The sequence below is a fragment of the Polypterus senegalus genome, chromosome 4, assembly GCF_016835505.1.
Source record: "Polypterus senegalus isolate Bchr_013 chromosome 4, ASM1683550v1, whole genome shotgun sequence".
NCBI classification, from domain to species: Eukaryota; Metazoa; Chordata; class Cladistia; order Polypteriformes; family Polypteridae; genus Polypterus; species Polypterus senegalus.
This window is the reverse complement of record NC_053157.1, coordinates 227,083,627-227,107,055: the sequence shown is the minus strand read 5'-3', so window position 1 is coordinate 227,107,055 and position 23,429 is coordinate 227,083,627. Positions and strand designations below refer to the sequence as shown.

The window sequence follows — 23,429 nt, the reverse complement described above, 5'->3', positions numbered from 1 at the left end:
TGTCATCTACTACTAGAATATAAAAAACGTTTCTGTTTTAACAATGTGTTTACACAGATTACTGTTGATATGGAACAGACATAAAATGTGTGTGTTCCAAACAACGATTTATTATTTCCACTTTAAAACTCCACTTCACTGCCAGATAATCAATCAAGGCATGAGCTGGGAGAAGTTTGTGCACATTCTAAGTCGGTGGGGGGATGGAATAGCCGGCTGCTTGCAGATTTTCTTTTATCAGCTCATTTAGATTAACAAAAGACGCTGGCGGAGAGGTGAGAACGGTTTTAAGGAGCGATTTAAGGTGGGACGGATTTATGAGTTTTTTCGTAGGGTCTGGTAATTCTAGTGTTAATTCATGCTTTCATTCATTTTAGCTAATACGGTTATCAAGTGGTCGCTATTTTTGCCTGTTGTATACAATCTATCTATCTAGCATCTTTATCTCCACTCTCACTGCCTGCTTGCCTGCATGCAGCGTGTGTCGATTCATATATGATTTAATGTATTTTCTTTTTAACCTCAAATGGACATAAAATTTACAAACTGGTATGCACTGTCAGTTAATGAGATTATTATATTTTCATGTGGGATGCTCCTTTTAAAATATTTTTAAAAATTGAGACTGCAATTAACATGAATAAGTGTCCTTATAACTGTTATTTTTATGATCCACAACACACAGACAGAGAGCACTGCGTAATAGAGAGACAGACAGACAGGCAGAGAAGTCACGAGATATATAAATAAACAGGGAAGGCACATGGAAAGAAAAGAAAGATCAACATGTGACATGGTCCTGCTTCACTGAATAAGCTCACACACTCTAACCGCTCCCCCCATTTGACTCTAAGCAACAGCGCAACTACAGACGTAAACTAAGTGTATGTGTGTACTGTATAATATTAACAAAGAGAGCAGTACCCAATCTAAAGAATTACCAATGTTATGTTTATTATATATTACCAACATTATGTTTATTAAATACCTTATTTGTAAAAATATAGAATTTAAAGAAAAGAGGATATAAGGTGAACAGATTAAATTGTAATAATTTCACAATGTTATGATTAACTTAATCCATGTTGTCTTTTTGCCAGAAATCTCCATGTAGCTTTTGACCCTCGCACACACAGCCTTCATGACTCCCCAACAAGTTTCACTTTATCATCATCAATCTGCTCACAAAGAAATGCTCTTTCTACAAATGTCCTTCACATTTAATGGTTTCTGGGCTTTGGCATCCTTGTGTTTACTCTGAATCATTTTATTACTACTTCCATTCGTTTTTGTGGTTATTTACACATTTTTCATTGATATTCTATCAATGCCATTTTCTGTTCTTCTTTCTGAACCATCAAGTTATATCATGATTTGCTAAGATGATATCCTAGCTTTGGATTTAAGACATTTTTACAAAATAAATTTTACTTTGTTTTCCTGTAAGTCAGGGAAAGGCCATTTGACTAGAGATAATTTTGATTTTTGAATTGCAGTTTTGTTTTTGATTTAAGTTTTATTTTCTCTTCTCCTGCAACTTCAAACTTTGGTCATTTCCTGCATGCTTACCTCCATTATATGTCCTGAACAATGTTTTTCTGACCTCCATTAACATTTTTTGCTGCCCATGACAATACATTTGATCACACAGTACTGAAAATTATTGTTTAAAGTGAATTTTACCTTTGAACATGCATTTTTCTTCACATATCATTGAAATGTCAAGTATGTTAAAAATGTCATTCAAAAGACTCAAGGAAATGAGATAAGGGTGACTTTGTGACCAGGTGACAATGACAGCAGGTGCACTTTTAATATCTCAGTGACCTGGGTGTGCAGATATCTGAGAACTCAGAGAAACTGCAAAATAAATCAGTGTCTCTGAGTTACGGCCAATCTAGAGTTTTTCCGGTGATGCTATAGATTCTGTGTGATTTATCACTTAAAGGTCACAGTGCAATTCCTTCTGCTTCTCTTTCACAGATAACATTGTTTATGTCTGAACAGCGGACATCATACCAGCCACTACAAGTAGTGGTTTTCTGTATTTGCACACAGTCTTCTTGATTTCTCCAGTTATCTGGCTCCTTTGATCCATCCCAATTCACACCCCAGAAGCTGAAAGAAAAGACAAGCCATTAGAACTTCTGTTGACCTCCAAATCTACCAGGTACACATCCAAAATGAACTAAATACATAAAGGAGATTTTGGGTTTTTTTTTTAGGACTCAAAGGAATCATGGAGGTAAATAAGGAAAGTAAACCAGAAAGAATGTGTGAGTTTTATGAGTACATAAAAAAAAAAGAAGAAAAAGATGAGATAAAAGAATAAAAGAAGTGAAAAGAACAAAATTCATAGCAAAGAGAAAAAGGTATGAGAATTAGAAGGAGCAAAAGTGAAAACAAGGCAAAGTGGGGCGATTAAGACATGTGATCTACAAATGACCCAAAGCAAACGCAAACAGCCATGTTCTTCTGTTTCTCAGTCCTTGAAAAAGACACAACCAGAACATTGGATTTGGAAAACAAGGACAGAACTGGGTTGAGGCAATGATTTCCACTCACCTTTACTTTCTCTTTATCTTTTACCATTGATTATTAAATTTAAGCCAGATGTCTGCTTAAATAGAGTGAAGTTACAGTTGCTGTTTTTTACTTCAGTTTTTGTGGTGTTTTTATTATGGCCACAATTTAATTGAATGTCATTTGATTTGTGCCACCAGGTAGACTACATCTTTAAAACTTACACTTACAGATAGTTTGCTTATTGCCTGTACCTTTTGCTTGGGTCCAGACGTTTGTTATCCACCCAGAAAAATTGTCCTTCAGTAGCAATGTCATTCAGTCCAATCCAGTAAGGCTTCTGGGGACTTTGTTTGCTCAACTCATTTAATAAAAATGCCTAAAAAAAAAATATATGTTTGAATAAGCAGACCTTGTGGAATGAAATGACACATACAGAAAAGATGGTCTGGATTTATTTTTATTGTCATTTTATTATCATGTAAGTTTCATGGAAGCCAAATAACACTTTTCATATATTCCTATAGATAATTTGTAACGTTGCTATTTCCATAGAAGGGACTTGACAGGTGTTTCTGTTTAAATTCTTTAATTTAGCTCCATCACTTTCCATGATGGCATGTCCATCTTATCTCATGCTCACCCATCTTGGCTTTTTGTTTGGCATCAGTGTCTTCTTCAATGAGCCCGCTTCTCTCATGACGTGTGTGAATTAATTTCTGCACTACTGGGCATATACAATAATGTTTGATCTGATAGAATGCTGATATTTTTTCCAGCTTTCAGCCTATGCACAGTTTTCTCTGCTGATAACACAGCTTTATATTTTGATGTCTTTGTTGCTTGACATTTGTGTGGCCTTTTCAGAAAGTCTAATTAATAATAATTAGTGTAAGCAAGGATTTAATATAAACAATAATAATAAAGTCATATACTTAATGCAGATAATAAAATCGTAAAACACCTATATATTCAAATTAATGTATATAAATTGAGTTCAATAATCAAAATCCAATAAAGTAAACATACAGTATATGAACTTAGCAAATGAAGAACAGTAAACACAGACAAAAGTAACAATGGGAGTGCATTACATTTTAAACATTTATGAAGAGAGTTTGTTCCTCAGAGTAATAGGCACTATGCAGTTATTATAATTTCAGAATTAGACAGTCACACAGTTAAGGTGAACTTCAGAATGAAACTGCTGTGCACAGAAATCCTTCCTTGTCAGAGATACACAGGAGCTCTCACTGGCCCGGTACTAAAGAGACCAAAGTTGTGGCCGCAGGTTTTTTTTAAACCCAGTTTCATATTTAGGTACTAATGGTTCTTACTGAAGTAACATTTTGTATGCTTCATTTTATTTAACTCACTTGTTCAGATTCCCATTGCTTAATTTCTTCTTTTGGTCTTAAATAGCTACATTCTGTGCTTTAATTGCTTCTTATTTTAATAATACATTTTATTTTTATAGCGCCTTTCCCATGCTCAAGGCACTTACAGAATATAAGAATGGCAGGGTATACAGAGTAGAGCATTGTATAAACCACATAAATAAATAAAGAAGATTAAGACAGTAAATTCAGAGAAAAGCCTAACAGACAACATAACTGATGGTCTCGCACACACACACACAGGTTATAAGAGCATCTTGACAGAGAGGTAAACTGAGAGAAGGGTAATAAAGTCAAGTAGTGCTAAAAGCCTTCCTGAACAGATGAGTTTTAACACTAGAATTACCAGAGCCTACGAAAAAACTCGTAATTCCGTCCCACCTTAAATCGCTTCTTAAATCCCTTCACACCTCTCCGCCAGCGTCCTTTGTCCTCTAAATGTGCTGATAAAGACAAGCTACAAGCAGCCGGCTATGCCATTCCCCCACCAATTTAGAACGTGCACAAACTTCTCTCAGCTCATGCCTTGATTGAGTATCTGGGAGTGAAGTGGAGTTTTAGAGTGGAAATAATAGATTGTTATTTGGAACACACGCATACAGCATGCTGTTTCTGTTGTACTCCAGGACATGCAGAGGAAAGAATGGTAAAGACCAGTAACTTCGGCGCTATATGCAATCATCAGACACTCCCCATCTGCCCGTGTCGTTCAAACACAGGAACATATATTGGTGTAAAAGTATAACAAAAGTGCACTTTTATTCAAGTGCACTTTTTCCATCGCCTTTTCCTGTAAGAAGCAATGTCTCTCTATGCTGTGGTTTCTATTACACACCTGAAAGAAAGAGACAATACATGTGAAAATATCCAGCATACAGCAACATGCGGGGACTGGCACGAACACTCAATAAAACTGAATAAAAAGAAAATCAAGTGACGGTGAGATATGAAGAAGGCAGCTTCGCCAGCGTCTGTGTGTCAGAACTGGGTGGGGGGGCGTTAGTATGCATCGTGGTACAACGCAGAGCTTTAGCGCGTCTGTATTCTGTTTCTTTTGTACTCCAGGGCATGCAGAGGAGAGAATAGTAAAGAGCAGTAAGTTCGGCGCTATATGCAATCATCAGACACTCCCCATCTGCCCGTTGTTTTGTTATACTTTTCAATACGTTTTATACTGCTCAAACGGGCATGCTCAAAAAATACACGTGTAATGCCACGGAAAAGTGCACGCAGACACTTAATTTTGCAAACAAAACAAGTGCACTTTTATTCAAAACTACCTGTATAACCGAAGAAAAAAGAAAGCAAGTTACAGTAGGCGATTGATACGACAGCTTGCATGGTGCAATGCTAAGAAGTGCAGATTTTCATTCCGTGCTATATAAAATCATCACATTCAAATATTAACAGTTCCCACACACCCAAGGACCGTCCTTCCTACATTTACGACACGTGTACTTGTTGCAGTGTACACAACTCTCTGTGCTATGGTTCCTATTACACTGAATGAGAACCTGAAACTGTAATTTATTCCCTGGGGGAAGGTCCCGCATCAGAGAATTTCCAGTTCCTGCATAAATTCACACCCGAGCTGACGCTGTTTGTTTTCAAATAATATTGCATTAGTGCGATTATATTTTCACATATATTGTCTCTTTCTTTCAGGTGTGTAATAGAAACCACAGCATAGAGAGAAGTGTGTACATTGCTTCTTACAGGAAAAGGCGATGGAAAAAGTGCACTTGAATAAAAGTGCACTTTTGTTATACCTTTACACCAATATATGTTCCTGTGTTTGAACGACACGGGCAGATGGGGAGTGTCTGATGATTGCATATAGCGCCGAAGTTACTGCTCTTTACCATTCTTTCCTCTGCATGTCCTGGAGTACAAAAGAAACAGCATACAGCAACATGCGGGGACTGGCAGGAACACTCAATAAAACTGAATAAAAAGATAAGCAAGTGACGGTGAGATACGAAGACGGCAGCTTCGCCAGCGTTTGTTTGTCAGAACCCGGGCGGGGGATGGGGGTGGGGTGTCTTGTTTGGCGTTAGTATGCATCGTGGTACACTGCAGAGCTATAGCGCGTCTTTAGTGAAAACAGCCGTGTCAGATGGGTTTGTATGGATTGATTCTGAACGCGACTGAGAGAATGAAAAGTGAATTATAAAAAAAAAGCTAACCTTTACAAGGATCATAAATTGCACCGGCTGTTACAGACTGAAATCAAATGTATGCTTTTATTCTAAAACAGTAAGACTAAGAGCAGTTTACTTCTCAAAACGGAGGGGTGCAGGATTGAACTCGTGATCCCCAAGCGGGGGCTGAGTCTATTGAACCACGGAGGCAGTTACAATAAACTGCTGTCAATGTCAAATGTTAAAGCTGACTTTTGTTTCTGCAGTTATATTTTTGAATACAAGCGCAAATGTGAAAATGTTTCTTTGCTATTTGGACTTCAGGCTTCATACATTATATAGTTTATGCCTACATTTTGTCATCTACTACTAGAATATAAAAAAACGTTTCTGTTTTAAAAATGTGTTGACACAGATTACTGTAGAAACGGAACAGACATGAAACAGACGTGTTCTGTCCTCTACACAGACTACGTGCTTTGACAGGCAGATAAACACCTTTCCATATCCAAAACTCTATAGACTTTGTTTCTTTATCCACAGGTTTATTGGAATTAAAAAGGGTGAAACTAAAACAGAGAAAAAAAGGATACAAACACTAAGTGGCTTTATATTAACAACAAACATATCCTCTAAAATTATATTACTGTGCCTTACATATGTATTATTAATAAACTAGTAAAGAGTTACTTTTCACTGCAAATATATATATATATAGTGAAGGATAACATTAAAATAAAATAATACATACAGACGATGCCATCAAAAGCACTAAAGATAAGCACAGATGACAGAGGATTTGACTAGTGCGTTTCCATGCACATGACAGCAGCCTTCCTGATTCTTAAATTAACTTCCTGATTACCTCACATGACAGGAAGCAAGGGAGGGGAGGAAAAATACCAGCTGCACCCACTAGATGGAGCTAAACTGCAAATCTTAATACAAAAACAGTTTTAAAAGGTTGTAACAGAACAGCGTGTGTTCCAAATAACGATCTATTATTTCCACTCTAAAACTCCACTTCACTCCCACATACTCAATCAAGGCATGAGCTGAGAGAAGTTCGTGCACGTTCTAAATTGGTGGGGGATGGAATAGCCGGCTGCTCCTAGCTTCTCTTTATCAGCACATTTAGAAGACAAAGGGCGCTGGCGGAGAGGTGTGAAGGGATTTAAGAAGCGATTTAAGGTGGGGCGGAATTACGAGTTTTTTCGTAGGCTCTGGTAATTCTAGTGTTAAGTTGTTTTTTAAAAGAATTCATGGAGTCAGCTGACCTGATTAATTTTGGTAGGTCATTCCAGAGTCTAGGCGCTATACAGCTAAAGGCCCTGTCACCGTGGAGTGTAGATTAGTGTGGGGCACAAGAAGATTGCCAGAAACAGAGGACCTTAGTGGGCGCACAGGCACATAGTGATGAAGAAGGTCACTGATGTAGTTTGGCGCAAGGTTATTTAAGGCTTTGTAGGTTATTAGTAGAATTTTATATTCGATTCTGTAAGACACAGGGAACCAATGAAAACGGAGCAGGATGGGTGTGATGTGCTCGCTGCTGCTGGTTTGAGTAAGGACTCTTGCAGCCAAGTTTTGAATAAGCTGGAGCTGTGATATAAGATTAGAAGGGCACCTGCCAGCAGCGGGTTACAATAATCAATGCAGGATGTGATAAAAGCACGGACAAGTTTCTCAGCATTAGAAAACGAGAGGAAAGAGCGAACAAGTGATATGTTGCAGAGGTGAAAGTAAGAAAGTTTCTTAATGTGATTTATGTGGGCGGAATAAGAGAGGGAGGAATCAAAAATGACACCAAGATTCTTTGCAGTAGAGGCAGGTCTGATGAGATCACCACCAAGATGGACTGGGAAGGAGCTCATTTTATTAAGTTGCATTTTAGTCCCAATTTGCAGGAGTTCAGTTTTGTTGCAATTTAATTTTAAAGAGTTCTGCTCCATCCAGATTTTAATTTCACTGAGGCAGATTGTGAACTGAGAAAGCTCTGATGAAGTTCCACTTTTAACACTGAAGTAGAGTTGAATATCATCTGCATAAAAATGATAGCCCAGTCCATAGCTATGAATAATATGGCCAAGGGAAGCATATAAATACAGAAGAGAAGAGGGCCGAGGACAGAGCCCTGAGGAACTCCTTGTGTGACGGTGCTGTGCTGGATCTGCTGTTGCCAAGACTAACAAACTCTTGCCTATCAGTCAGATAGGACTTGAACCACTGGAGGGCAGTGCCAGAGATACCCAGCATGTTCTCCATTCTGGACAGTAGAATGTCATGTCTGACAGTGTCAAATGCTGCACTGAGGTCTAATAGAATTAATATGCTGGTTTGTCCAGAGTCTGCTGCCAAATCATTGGTTACCCATAGCAGAGCAGTTTCACCGCTGTGCCGTGCCCTGAAACCAGATTGAAAGAGTTCCATCAAGTTATTAGTGGTTAAGTAATTGGTGAGCTGGGAGGCTACAACACGCTCAAGAACTTTTGACAGGAAAGGTAAGTGGGAAATAGGCCAGAAATTGTTAAGATTGTCAGCATCAAGACCAGACTTTTTAACATTGGGGTTACAGAAGCGATTTTAAAAGTGACGCACAGAGCCAGTGTCAAGGGATGAGTTTATTATTGTTGTAACAGTCGGGATTATGGCATGAAGGCAGGATTTAAGTAGTGTGCTGGGGATGGGGTCCAGTACACAAGTAGTCGGCCTCATCTTATAAAGCAGGTTATTAACAAACGCAGATGTGACTGGTGAGAACTTAGAGAAGGAGCTGGATGGAGTGGGAAAACAGAGAGATATAAACAGATGATGTATTTATGTTAGTTGAATTATTTAGATCTTTAATTTTGTTACGGAAAAAGTGGAGGAATTCCTCACAGACTTCAGTAGAAGAGGTAGTTGGGCCAGATGTGGGTTGAGTAGTAGTTTATTAACTACAGAAAACAAAACCCTTGGGTTATCGTGGCGACTTTCTATTATTCTGCTATAGTGGGTGTTCTTAGCAGCAGTTAATGCTTCTCTGTAAGCTCTTTGGTGGTCAGAGAAAGCCGGGATGTGCACGGTGAGGCCAGTCTTACATTCTCTCAAGGCGTCAGCCAGCTGCTTTCATAGATCACAATAACGAATTATACCAAGGAGCTGAACGTTTAAAGGAAACCTCCATGTGTTTTAAAGATGCTGTTTTATCTAATGCTGAATGAAGGGCTGAGTTATAGTGGTCAACAAGACTATCTAGTGTTGACGGAATAGGTGCAGACAGTAAAAGATCAGAAATGGATCCAGAAAGGATAGAGGGACAGATATTTTTAAGGTGTCTGTAAGAAATTTGTCGTTTACAGGTAAGAGGAGGGAAAGGCAGTGAGACAGTGAAAAATACTGCTTTATGGTCAGAGAGTCCCAAATCAGTGCTGTAGATGTTAGCAACAGATAGTCCAGAAGTGCAGATCAGATCCATTATATGACCACCAGAGTGGGTGGGATAATCAACATGTTGTGTCATTTCAAAACAGTCCAGTAAGGATAGGAATTCATTTCTCAGTTTAGATGTAGTAGTGTCAATATGGATGTTGAAATCACCAAGAAGGATAATTCTCTGAGAATAAGAGCTTAGGTGGGTTAAAAGTTCAATCAGATCAGATAAGAAGGATGCATTGTATTTTGGGGACGATAAAGAACAATGAGTGAGACAGGACCTGATTCCGTTATTAGTTTAAGAGCCAGACACTCAAAAGACAGTGGACAGTCAATTGGGATTTGTTTGATATTCGTTTGATATTTAAGTCTGTTCTGATAATTACTGGTAGCCCACCTCCTTGTCTAGAGCTGCGAGATTCTGTATGGAAAGTGAAAACAGGTGGAGTCACTTCCGTGAGAGGCGTAAATTCATTTGGTTTTTGCCAAGTCTCTGTTAAACACAGTATATCAAGTTTGGTGTCAGTGATGAGTTCTGACAGCACCAATGCTTTTCCATTAAGAGATCTCGAGTTAAACAGTGCAATATTAGTTAATGAGGCTTCTTTTTTCACAGAGCCGTGATCAGGGTTTATTTCCACTGTCGAGGATGCCAGGGGCCACAACCCGGGCCGGGATGCCTTGGAGGACCGGAAGTGGGCGTGCGTCCAACTGGGATCACGTGGGGGCTGCCTTCCTGGTTGCTTTGGGGGCTACGGGTTCAGGGCATGGAAGCCCCACTCTGTAGGGGCCCGTGGTCACCGCCAGGAGGCGCCACAATGCCTTGGGAACCCTGGACCCCAGTACTTCCACCATACCAGGAAGTGCTGGGGAAGAGAAGCAGGGACACCCGGAGAGCTTCGGGGAGAACAGCCGGCACTTCTGCCACACTGGGGCGGAAGATTGCCGGGGAGCACCTGGAGCTCATCCGGGTGCGGATAAAAGGGACCGCCTCCCTCCAGTCGACGGCAAGAGTCGGGTGGAAGTGGACGGAGCTTGGAGGAGAGGAGTGGAGGCGGTCTGAGGACTGAGCAAGGCATCATTGTGCGGCCAGGACTTGAAGATGTGATTGGTGCTGCGGCACTGGGTTTGTGCACTTGACTTTTGTAAAATAGTTGATAATAAACATGTGTGTGGCGAAACAACATGTCTGCCTGTCTGTGTCTGGGCTGTACCCCACACCACATAATGTAAATTTGGCACACTGACACTTCTATTTCCAGGGCCATGAGAAGGACGGCTTATTCCTGAGCAAATGCTGGCAGTTGTCTTTTCATTCACAGCCCGCTGTGGCGGTGACCTGACCCGCGATGTATATATTTCGGGTGCTGCAAAATACCGCCGTATTTTAGGATGTTCCAGTCAGACCATTTGCTCTGGACAAACTGTTTAATAAGAAGGAGTTTGTCATGAGAGTATTTTAGCATGAAACTGGACTATACTTATCTAATAGCAGTGGAGAAGCAGCACATCACAGCGGAGCCGGTAGGACAGACAGGTGTGGTAGCATAGATGAGATGAGCGGCGATAGCAAAGCAGCAGAAAGCATAGCAGGAGGAGGTAGCAAGATTTGGAGGTTCTGTAAATATTAAACCAAATCCATGCAAATCAAGTCGGCTGTATCCACGAACTATATGTACAATAAAAGAAATAAAATAAGTGTGAGAAAGTGTAGAATTAAGATGAATTTTGCGAAAAGTGTTTTTAACAGGGAGGAGCGGCAGCAACTTGCATGCGCCAGCGTCCCCTCATCTGCTAGATTTTCTTATACAGCTGCCAATTAACAATTAAATATAAATGACAAATGAATCAGCAGCTCATGATCTCACTTGGTCCAATTTAGGCCTGTGTGCTCATTGTGAAGTATTAATTAATGGACAGATGTTGTTGCTATCCTTTTGTGTTAATCAGTTTACAGTAATCCCTCGCTATATTGTGCTTTGACTTTCCCATCTTCACTCTATCGCGGATTTTATATGTAAGCATATCTAAATATATAATGCAGATTTTTCGCTGCTTCGTGAGTTCTGCAGACAATGGGTCTTTTTACTTCCGGTACATGCTTCCTCAGTTGGTTTGCCCAGTTGATTTCATACAAGGGACGCTATTGGCAGATGGCTGAGAAGCTAACCAATCAGAGCATGCAGTTAAGTTCCCGTTTGCTGACTGGCTCAGCGACGGAGCGCTGAATTCAATTCTGCGGCGTTTACCAGGAAGTCTCGTCTCGTTCATTCAGCATCAACGTGTTTCACTGTGTAAAGAGTTAACTTTTGTGGTCTTTTGTGTTTATCTTTGTGCGTAGTCAAGCCCTTCATTATGGCTCCAAAACAATCTGCTCCTGCAATTGCTCCAGGGGCCGTGCCCAAGTGCCAATGGAAGATGTTAACTATTGCAGAAAAGGTAAAAGTTTTGGATATGTTGAAGGAAGGGAAAAGCTATACCGCTGTAGGACACCATTATGGCATCAATGAGGCTATGATTCTTTTTATTTTAAAAGTAGGAAAAGAATATAAGATCTACTGCCACAGTGTCCTTTTAACCAGGGAGCAAAACAAGTTGTAAGTGGATGTAATAAGGCAGTAGTCTGGATGGAATCTGCTTTAGGGATTTGGATTGAAGACTGCCAGAAGAAGAACAACGGCGGTGCTACACAATCGCCTGAATCGCTCCTTTAGAAGAGCTGTAACACTCTCCTTTGTTGTGCATTAAAACTAAATTCATCGTTATCGGACAAGTCATCGTGTCATTGTTGGTGAATAACCATAATAATTTTTTTACTTGCAGTACTCAGTACATGTACACATGTTTAGTGTCACTGTACACACATTTACTGTATACAATTTTTCTTACATTGTACGTATTTATTGCTGGTGGCCAGTCAATCGTAATGTCTGTAACATATGTGATATTTCTAAAATAATATTTAGGTTTTACTGTATATAAACAGTGTGTTTACATACATCATTTCAATGAATCTTACCTACAAAGGGTTTATGCTGTATAACTGTGTGGGGAATATATATAAACAGTGTGGCAGAGTTTATAAGAGCTTAAATTATATAAAAATAACCATACAAACATATAGTTTCAACTTTGCCATTTTTCAACTATCGAGGAGGGATTACTGTATACTTTGTTTTCTGTGTTTTTAACAAATCTGTATCTTTATATGTACTAATTCTTTAGTTATTAATATAATCTATACTTGTACCTGAGAATTTGTTCACAGTGCTCTGCCCCTGCTGTCATCAAAGAGCTCTATACAAAAATAAGTTGTATTGTGTTGTAATAAAATCTTTGAAATAAAATGGAAGACAAAAAGAGAAAGAATGAGAATTACTAATATGTCATAAATCATTTGGAAGATATTCTCGAAAAATAAAAATCTGTAATAACCTGAGATGGCAGAATAAAATGACATTTCTTTTAACATTTAAGCCCCTTAGTAGATAGATAGATAGATAGATAGATAGATAGATAGATAGATAGATAGATAGATAGATAGATAGATAGATAGATAGATAGATAGATAGATAGATAGATAGATAGATAGATAGATGCCTTTTAACCACACACCACCACCACCAGCCCCAGCTGACGACATACACTCTCCAAGCCGCTAAACAGCAATCACCATGTTAAAGCGAGTGCACTTGCATGCAGGAAGTGATTCACCTGTAACTAAAACTCTAACAATAATAAATTTCCCACAATGCATCCCTCTGTGACAGGCCCATCCACATCCTTTCAGATGTACAAATAACATTTATTAGTAATACTTGTTAGAATCTCATTGAAGACACCATGAAACAATAGACTATATATATATATATATATATATATATATATATATATATATATATATATATATATATATATATATATATATATATATATATATATATATATACTGTATACAGTTCACTGCTTTGATTATATTTTTAAACAATACAGTCACCAAAACAAACAATTGTGCAATTTAATTTTATGTACCATAACAAAAAGTTTTGAGGAAAATGTTACTTTTAATAATTTAATTAGCCTAAAATATCTAAAGAATCGCAATAGAAATGAATGCAGTAAAAACACACTTCCTGCCTCAACACCCCACAGGACAAAAGTTGCCATTTCAGGGAAGAACAAAACTGTAATACTGCTTTAAATAACTCTTGAAAACTGTTGTTTATTCATGCAGTAAAATAACAATTGCTTTGAAATTAAGATAACACTTTCTGGTTTAAATTATTAAAAACCACCACTCAGAAGTCAATTCTACAAACTAACATTGGAATTCTAACTCCGTGTGATTTGCAAAGTAACCTTACAAAACCATGAAAAAACAACAATATAATTTGTTTCTGTAATTTAATGCTGCATTTATTGTTCTCAGACAGCTTAAGGAAATCCGTCTCCAAGAATGTTTCTGTAATACGAGTCCCAAAAGGCAGCTGCAAGACATAATGCCTCCAGCATTTTCCTGTGTGAAGTGTCCATCATTTCTTCATCCCTAAGTTACCTGAACTTGCATGGCTTGCTCTGGACAAGCACCATGTGTAGCCAGAAGCTAAATCCGACTTTGTACTGGTAATACATAAGACGGACAGAAAGACAGACAGACAGACAGACAGACAGACAATGCTTGTTCTTTAAGCTGTCCTTCTTTATCATTGAACTGCAAACATTTAAGTACTGTGTTTTTTCTAACCACACTGTGTGAATCCAAGTAGACACAAAGGGCATACCTGCTCTTGTTCACTCTCTATGATCACCAGGTGTGCCCCATTTTGTCTGCAGCCATCAAGGCCTTCTGCCCAGGTTAGCATATTACTGGAGAAAAGGTAACACTTTGAGTTGAACAACATCCAGCTCTGTGGACAAACATAACGAGTCCTGCCTGTGAAAAAAGAACAAATGAAGAGATAAAGAGTAGCTGAAGAGATGATATCACATTAAGAGCTGGGTCATTGAGAGCCACATTTCATCTCCTAGACATGTACTTTAAACGACAAGCCAGTTTCTCCATCTATCCATCCATCTTCCTGCCCCTGCATTTTCCAATTCAGAGTTAAAGGGAGTGGGAGGCTATCTATCCTTGCAGCCTTACAAGAAAAGCCAAGATGTTAAATTATTACAGGCAGTCTGATAGATTCACACAAACTCAAACAGGCAGTTCAGGGTCATCATTTAATGTAATTTCCACATCTTGGGATAGAAACTGGAATATCCAAATGGACACTAGGACAATATGCAGACTACACACAAACAATGACCAGGCCGAATTTTGAATGCTGCTTCCTGGAGTTGTTAGATAGCAGTTTGAAACCATATTAACTTGCTATATTTATTTGGAAGAAAATATATAAATAATAAATAATTAAAAATTTTCAAACAAATTAAAATGCATTACTTGTGACCTCTCATTGTCAAGGAAAACAATCTGTTATCCTAACTCTAAATTAATAGTAAAGCAATGCATTAACAATCAGACAGCTTGAGCATGTTTGATTGGTCAGTGGAGTTTGAGAACAACCCATCCATCCACTTTCTGTATTTCTTAGCTTACATTAGGACTGGAATAAATTGGGAACCTGCTCCAGCAGTAATGCTGGGACACAAGAAGCAGCCCAGCATGCAATCCTCAGCATCACACACCCTCAAGCCCTGAGGGACAAAGACTCAGCAAACAATCCATGTAAACAGGCTTCTGTTTTCCCATGAAGGACAGCCAAAAAACTACAATGAAGAGGGATTGTTGATGGGTCAGTTGAATGCATTTGTACCTTAGCAGTTAAACATGATCAAGGTCATTGCATGGAGAATCTTGAGCAAATTAATTTACATTGCTAGAAATTTCAGAACCATTTCATAACTGCGGACAACACTTGTTACTCAACTGTGACTCAGAATCCTAAGAACATCAATAATAATAGACTGAGGGGAAATCTCTAACAGCAAAAAATTCCAGCCCAACACACTGCAGGAATGATCAAATACACAGTTCTATATGATTCTGAGGATTTCTTCCATATTGACTGCATACCTCAAAAAACCCACACAACTGCTCGATATTCCACTCATATTGTTTGGTGTTTGCAGCCAGTAATCAGGGAGAAAAATCAATGAAACCCATAAACTATTCCACTTTGTGCTTCACAGGAATGTCCCCATTCACATCACAGAGGATCCAAAATCTTCCTTATGAAACTGTGAATTTAAAGAGAAGTCCAACCCACGACATGCTCCAGACCAGGCCCACTATAACTGCAACCTGCTTCCTAATTTGAACAGATTCCTCTGAGGGATGCGATGTCAAATATTAAGACATCAAGTCACCTATACTAGGTTGTTTATTCAAGAAAGCAAATATTTTCTTTTATTTAAGTGACATAGAAATGCTTCTTGAACTTTATAACAAAACCTAATTAATCAAATTTAGTTTCAAAGGACCAAACAGCCTTAGTGTGGAATTTTATTAAGCTTATCAGTATGAATTATTTATGAATTATACTTTATGGGCTTTAAATTTTATCTGCAAAATGTATTCTTTGTTTTACACTGATGAATCCTATTAAATTTGGATTCCTTTTGAAATTGCTAATAACCAAGTCTGCTGTTATGCTAGAGGTGAAATTTTAAGATAAAACATAAATATTTTCAGGTACCAAGGTTAGACTGGTTATTTATTGTGTAGATAAGCAAAGCATTTCATGAGAGTAACTAATCAAGCTCAGTTTGTGGTCTCATGAACTGAAGCCACATTAAATGCTCTTTTTGAATATCCAGTCCTGGAATAACAGCTAAGAAGAAATCAATCAATTCTTTGGTCAAAAATGTAATTCATTCTGCTTTGATTATTGCTTCAAATACAGCAATTCATTATACAGAGAGAATGGGTTTGGGAGGAGGGACATAAACGCTTTTTTTGATAACTTATACGTTTATTCAAGACTTATTACCTTGAAGCTATAAATGTATGATAAAGACCACCTATTTGATCATTATCTGATGTGGCTCTCTTTATTTTCCACACTATGTCCAATGCAGGATAGAATCCTGGATGGGGGGCCAGTTTATCGAAGGACATGTGGATTAGTGATCATGCAGATTATGTTGAAAAACAAAACTTGTCTGAAAGCATTGGTGTTTATATTAATAGGTCTGGCTCAAACCATTTTGGCCACCACTAGTATATTATTCGATTTTAGGACATTACAAATTGAATTAGGTTTAGGCATTGGCAAATATGCCAGTGTTGCCATCTGACGGCTCCACGAGACCAAGTTTACATCCTGTGGCTTTTCATTGCCTGTGTGTAGTTTTTTACATTGTTCATGCATCTTCATGGGTTCTTCCAAAGTTATGCATGTTAGGTAAACTGGCAATTCTAATTTGGCATAACATGAGTATTGGTGTGTGTGTCCATTTGCTTGGATCTTGCAATGAACTATCGACCAGTGCAGGAGTGTCTCCTCCTTTCTGTCCACTACTCACAGGATAGGCTTTGACCCTTATTGACCCTGATTCTTAATTGGGTTTAGGATGTTATGTTACTCTAAATATTTGAGGTAAGCATGTTACATTTTAAAATTGAAACTCCCGCCTTCCTCACAAGTGGAATGGAAAGTGATAAGTGGGTTGGAAATAGATTTGTGGATTATTTGTATATTTCTAAGAAGTTTCCACTGCATAACACAAGCTAAGGGAGGTTATAGACAGACAGATTTCCAAAAACAACAATACAAAATTATTAAACTTCCACCATTAGAAGAAGAAAACCAAAGTGAAACTTGACCTTCTATAATGTTTCATTTACGCCCGCTGACAGACAAAGGCAAAAAGGTATTCAGTGGTCATATCTCGCTCATGTTCATTTCCTTCTGTTCTCTGCCTATATTTCTGTCATTGAGGAAGTTTTCACCACAAACCACCGAACATCAAGAAGCTCTGAATATCCTAAAGTTCCCCCAAAATACCACTACAGTTATGTGCCATTCCTATGATTAGATGAGTTCATTTCTAAACTTTGGATCATTTAAGTCATCTTGAGTACTGACCTTTATAGTAACTGAAATTCAAGCAACTAGTGTGAAGCTGCTTATTCAGATATATATATATATATATATATATATATATATATATATATATATATATATATATATGTCACAAACGAGTCAAAGACAGAAAAGGTTTGGGGCAGCCACCCATGTAATTTGGTATCCTGGCTGCAACTTCGTTTTCTTTCAAATACCAGCACTGAAGTGCTACAACAGAGTCCAAAACAAGACTGACTCAGAAGGGAAAAGGGAAGGCTTTTAAAGGGGAGACAGGAAGTGAGGTCATAAGGGTGGGCACGTGTTCATTGTTCATTGGTTTAGTCCCGGATGTGACATCAGGGGGCGGAGCTGGCAAGGTCTGTCTCCATTGGCTCGGTCCCAGAAGTGGCGTCCAGAGAGACAGGTGGAACCTCCCGGGTTAGGTCTACAGGGAAGTGAGAAGAGAGTTAGTGCGCTCTGCCACCTCCCGGCATGGCTGAACTGCCTTCACTCGAGCCCTTTAGCTGCCTCCCATGCTGGCGTGTGTGACAAGATATATATATATATATATATATATATAAACTACAGGTAATCTCATGAAGAAATGAGGATAAGGAACTGGAATTCACTTACTTTGAGAAGATGAATTTGATATTGGACATTGTTTATTCAGCTTTTCAATTATTGCAGAAAACTCAGCATTCTCCTGGGTCAGTGCGGAATAATAGGACAGCAGTTTGGTGTGATTTGCAGACAGGTTGAAATAGAGAGACTGCAGGCTGGAAAGGTTCATCTGCAGAGCTTTCTGGTACTCTGATAGGTTACTATGCTCTCTATTTAAAGAGTCACATTGCATTCTCAGCTGCATCAGTTGTTGCTCATTGATAGAATAGTTCTGTTTCATTTCATCAACAGCACCTTTGTCCTTGAAGGGAAATCAAATCTGAGGGAAGTGAGACAATGCATTATAGTTAACTCCAAGAATGATGTGTCATTATAATCGGACTAACCTATGAATACACTCGATAGTCGATATATTGGTACACCTTGTTTTCCTTGTAGGCTAATTTTTAATGGTGCATACTGTGAAAGTTACTATAAAAAGTAAAGAGTGATTCATGACATCAAGAACATGGCAAATGCATTACATTCTGGAAAATTAGAAATCACAAAGATTTTAGTTCCCAGTCTAATGTTCATCATTGTGTGAAAGTCTATTGTGGTTTTGTTCACTTTTTAAAAAAAAATGTTCAGAATAAAAATACATACCAAGATGTAAGTGTAAAACACATTCCAGACACATACTGTAAAAAAGAATGATGCTCATGGAGGATTCCGCTGTCTCTAAATAAACTTTCCCAGCCTGGACCCTTTACTAAAGACTACACACATAAGTCCACTCTTGTGCAGTAATGAAGTGGGACATCCCTAAGCTGCTTATCTCCTGTGATTTTGATCTTGCCTGTGTTCTGATTTAGTGTTTTCGGTTCTCCTGATTTTTGGGTCCAGCAGATTTTTCCTAATGTTAATATTTTTATCATTATATTGGTGACATCATCACTATCTTATGATCCCAACCCTGTTTTCTAATGTATTTTGTGGTGACATTATTATGGCATAACTTTGTGACTGCTTCTACATGATGGCAGTCATGTTGTTTATGGTTGCTATGCTTGTTGCCAGTTATGTCAGAAGTGATACAGAGTTATTACTCCCTGCCTATTTAAGTTGTTTAACGCAGAGATCCCAAACTTCTAGATTCGTAAACCAATTTTAACAAAAACGAGCTATTAAATTTATTTAGAAACACAGTTTTGCTTGGCCTTTTTGATTTTGTTGATTAAGATTTTTGGATTTTATTTTGGCTTGACTTATATATTCTTTTTAGGACTCTTAATCACTTTGGCTCATTGTTGACTTTTAATTAATCCACTAATCTACATTGAGACCACTCTGCTGCCATTTACAACAGCCTAGTCTCATCTTGGGGTCTCTCCTATCTTCTTCGGCTGATTTTGAGCCTTATCAGTAATACAAGATCTGTCATAATGAGTTATTTTTAATTATTTTATGACAAATTACACTATGTAGTAATATTTTAAGCCGGTTTGGTAAAAAAAAAGCAGCACATCAGCAAAATCCTCAGGAGGCTACCTCGCAGTCCCATCAGCATCAAGGCCAAATTAAAGATACTTACTGTAAATGGCCAACAAGACAATTGAAGCTAATATGGAACCACAAAGGAAAAACAGAAACTTCAAAAGGCAGACTTTCTTTTTTGAATTTTCAGAATGTTCTGATGCTCCTGAAAGAGGGAAAAGAAAAAGAATAGATGCCAGTGAGGACTGCGTTAAGTAGAATGGCACTAGTTCATTTTATCTCAAAGATCTCATCTTCTTTTGCTGGGATGTCTTTTTTGGCCCGTTCCCATTTTAAACTGCTGTAGGGGTCACTCTCTACTTTACGTTAAATGGGCTGAGAGATGCCTGAAACAGGACAATTGTTAGATGTGCTGGGTGAAGAGACCTGCTTAGTAGTAACAAAAATAAAAGTAGTTGTAGCAGTAGTAGTAGTATTAGTAGTAGTAATAGTACCTGTAATGGTGATCGTGGTTTTAGTAGCAATAATGGTAACAGCAGTTGTAGTATTGTTGTTAGTTGTAGTACCTGCTGTGTTAGTAGTGTGATGGAGGGCCAGGGTCCATGACCGACCAGGATGCCCCTTCGTTATATGCTCAGGGGGAGCAGCCATGGACTGTGTAATACCTCCCTCTGGACAGTAGATGGCTGCCCTCCTGGGTCGGAGCGGTGCCTCGGTTTCCTGCAGGGCTTCATGGGAATTGGAGTTGGGTGCAGCCCTGTTGGGTCCAGGAGGCACTGCCAGGGGATGCTGCAGCTGGAACTCTTGAGCCCTTATGTGTAATGTTTTCACCACACCCGAAAGAGCAGCCAGAACTCGGCAATCAAGTACCTGGAGAACGTCCAGGTGAACCAGAAAAGGGGCAAACAGCCACCACTCCGAGAGCCAGAATCGGGAGGAGGAGGACGAGGTTGCCTGGGAGGAGTGGTGGAGGAAGACGGAAATAGTGCTTTGCTTTGTGTTGGTGTTTATTTGCTGTGCTTGGGACTGTGTACTGCCTGTGGGACACGGGGAAGAAACAAATTTATTTTTAGTGTCCCTCCATGTCCAGTCTGTGTCGGGTCGGGTGCCTATATAGTGCATTTTCACAGTAGTGTTTTGTGACAACTCTCTGGCTGTACATTGCATGTCAGCCATACAAAGAGCACAATAGAGTAGGGCTGCAGACATACACTGTGAATCACAGCCTCAGTTCAAGTGACTGTTGTGATCATTATGAGGAAAGAAGGCAGCCCAATTCATGCTACTGTGAGGGCTATTATCGTTGAGTGTCACTCTCTCTATTTAGTGTGGCAATATTAATGGAAGAAATTATCTATGTGATGACCCGTGCCCTGACATTATCCTTTCGCAGAATATCTAGTAGTTTGTTGACCAAGGATGAACCAGTAGCAAGTGAGGAAACAGACAAGATTTAAAGTGAAAATAGAGCATAGTGTTTTTTCCACAAAGAATTAAGGTGTCCACAGTGCAGCAGAAATATCAGTGTCATGAATAAATAAATAAAAAGTTAACACTATCTCATTAAAAGCACAAGAGACAAATAAAATAGTTACGTTTAGAAAGATCAGAAGATTTCATTCTATTAATAATAAATTGAAAGGAACCTCTAGTCCCATTGAAGCCATCAATACTGAGCCAGAGTGTCACACACAGTTCAGCCCATCCTAGGAGTTCAGGTCAAACTCTGACAACTTGCCACGGCCACATTTGCCCCAAGCCCTTCACACAAGCAGCAGCTTTGCTCATTTCCCTCTGGACCATTACTTGAATCCTGCCATCCCCCTTCTGCCTTCACTGCCACTGGGTAAATAATAGCAGATGTGGACCTCTCTTCACAGCTGGACTGCACATTGCCCTCATTCACACCCCTAATGATAACCTTTTTTAAGCTAAATCTCCTGCTCCACTACTGTCTCATCTTGTCTCGTCTCTCTCTTTGCAATTTCATTCGATTTATTTCATTCTATTTCTTTTTCTCCCATCTTTACTTGCTTCTCTGTTTTTTAACCACACACCATCAGCCCCAGCTGACGACATGCACTCTCCAAGCAGCTAAACGGCGATTACCATGTTAAAGTGAGTGCACTTGAATGCAGGCAGTGATAAACCTGTAACAAAACCTCTAACAATAATAAATTACCCACAAAGCATCCCTCTGTGACAGGCCCCTCCACACCCTTTCAGATGTACAAATAACATTTCTTAGTAGTCACCCTAAGTTCTTGTTAGAATCTCATTGAAGACACCATGAAACACTAGACAAAATTTATACTATATATACAATTCACTGCCTTGATTATATTTTTAAACAATGCAATCAGCAAAATAAACAATTGTGCAATTTAATTTTAATGTAGCATAATAAAAAAGTTTTGAGAAAGATATTAACAATTTAATTTGCCTAAAATATCTGAAGAATCACAATAGAAATCAATGCAGTAAAAACATACTTCCTGCCTCCACACCCCACAGGACAGAAGTTGCCATTTCAGAAAACAACACAACTGTAATACTGCTTTAAATAACTCTTGAACACTTTTGTTTATTCATGCAGTAACATTTCTCTTGTTTTGAAATTAAGATAACACTTTCTGTTTTTAAAGAATTAAATACCCCCACTTGGAAGTCAATTCTACAAACTAACATTGGAATTCTAACTCCATGCGATTTGCAACGTAACCTTACAAAATCATGAGAAAACAGCAACATCATTTGTTTCTGTGTTTTTATGCTGCATTAATTGTTCTCCAAGAATGTTTTTGTAATATGGGTCCCAAAAGGCAGCTTTAAGACATAATGCCTCCAGCATTTTCCTGTGAGAGGTGTCCATCATTTCTTCATCCCCAAGTTATCTGAACTTGCATGGCTTGCTCAGGTCAAGCACCAGGTGTATTGTAAAGCCAGCAGCTAAATCCGACTTTGGATTGGTAATACGTCAGACAGACAGACAGAATGAGATTTACTAATATGCCATAAATCATTTGGAAGATATTCTTGAACAAAGAAAATCAGTAATAGACTGAGTTGGCAGAATAAAAAGACATTTTTTTTTTACCTTTGAACCCCTTGCTCAATAGTTAAACATTAGGGGGCATGACTTTAAAACAATTACATAAAGAAAGAATAGACCTTACTGTATCTCTGTAAATTATTTCCTATTCAAAAATTTTACAATAACTCTTAACATTATTTACTCCTGGTCCCTACAAATTCATTCAGCTACCCTTATAATTCCCTTTTTACAGGCTAAACAAGCTTCAGAACTCTTACCTGTTGGACCTCCAGATGCTCCTCTGTCCTGGAGTTGCACTGTGGTCGTGTAGACGTCTTCTGTTGGCTTTCTCAGTGAACAGTAACTGTTTTCAGCCTCCATTGCTTGATGCAGTTTAAAAATGAGTGAGTTACTATATGAAGGAAGTATTGCTTAAGTGTTAAGGACAGGAAAAATTTTACAATAACCACAAGAACAAGTTTAATGTTACTTCATGGGAACATCCTGTAAAAGCTAGAATATATATAACTAAATTCAAAAAAGTATGAAACAATTTAAACTGAATAAAGAAGCATTAATCCATAAAAAAGAAAAGAATACATTTGCAATTAACAATGGCTGTCTTTAATAAGACTGTTGGCTCTGAAATTTGTTGTTTCATTATTAATGTTGCATTTGCGGATCCAAAGTTCCAGATATGTGTTGCTCTAAGATTTCATAATGGCAGTATAAATGTTCAGGTCAAGCA

General features: G+C 38.5%; 1 protein-coding gene across 1 annotated transcript; it reads right to left on the bottom strand.

Moving 5' to 3' along the window:
* Positions 1 to 1,025: 1,025 nt before the first annotated feature.
* Positions 1,026 to 23,059, bottom strand: LOC120528674 (C-type lectin domain family 4 member E-like). Its single transcript, XM_039752836.1, has 6 exons — positions 22,960 to 23,059; positions 19,745 to 19,852; positions 18,181 to 18,490; positions 14,257 to 14,408; positions 2,778 to 2,902; positions 1,026 to 2,118 (listed from the first exon to the last, which is right to left on the bottom strand). Exons 3-6 carry the CDS (start codon positions 18,449 to 18,451, stop codon positions 1,950 to 1,952), a joined length of 717 nt encoding a protein of 238 aa, XP_039608770.1. The 5' UTR covers positions 18,452 to 18,490; positions 19,745 to 19,852; positions 22,960 to 23,059; the 3' UTR covers positions 1,026 to 1,949.
* Between the last annotated feature and the right edge of the window lie 370 nt (positions 23,060 to 23,429).

Excerpts from the sequence above, each read along its gene's own strand:
- LOC120528674 (XM_039752836.1), bottom strand. The coding sequence starts at position 18,451 with ATGAAACAGAACTATTCTATCAATGAGCAACAACTGATGCAGCTGAGA. Across the intron at positions 2,903-14,256 it reads TAGAGAGTGAACAAGAGCAG|GCATTTTTATTAAATGAGTT; the intron begins GTATGCCCTTTG and ends TTTTTTTTTTAG. Across the intron at positions 2,119-2,777 it reads CGTCTGGACCCAAGCAAAAG|CTTCTGGGGTGTGAATTGGG; the intron begins GTACAGGCAATA and ends CTTTTCTTTCAG.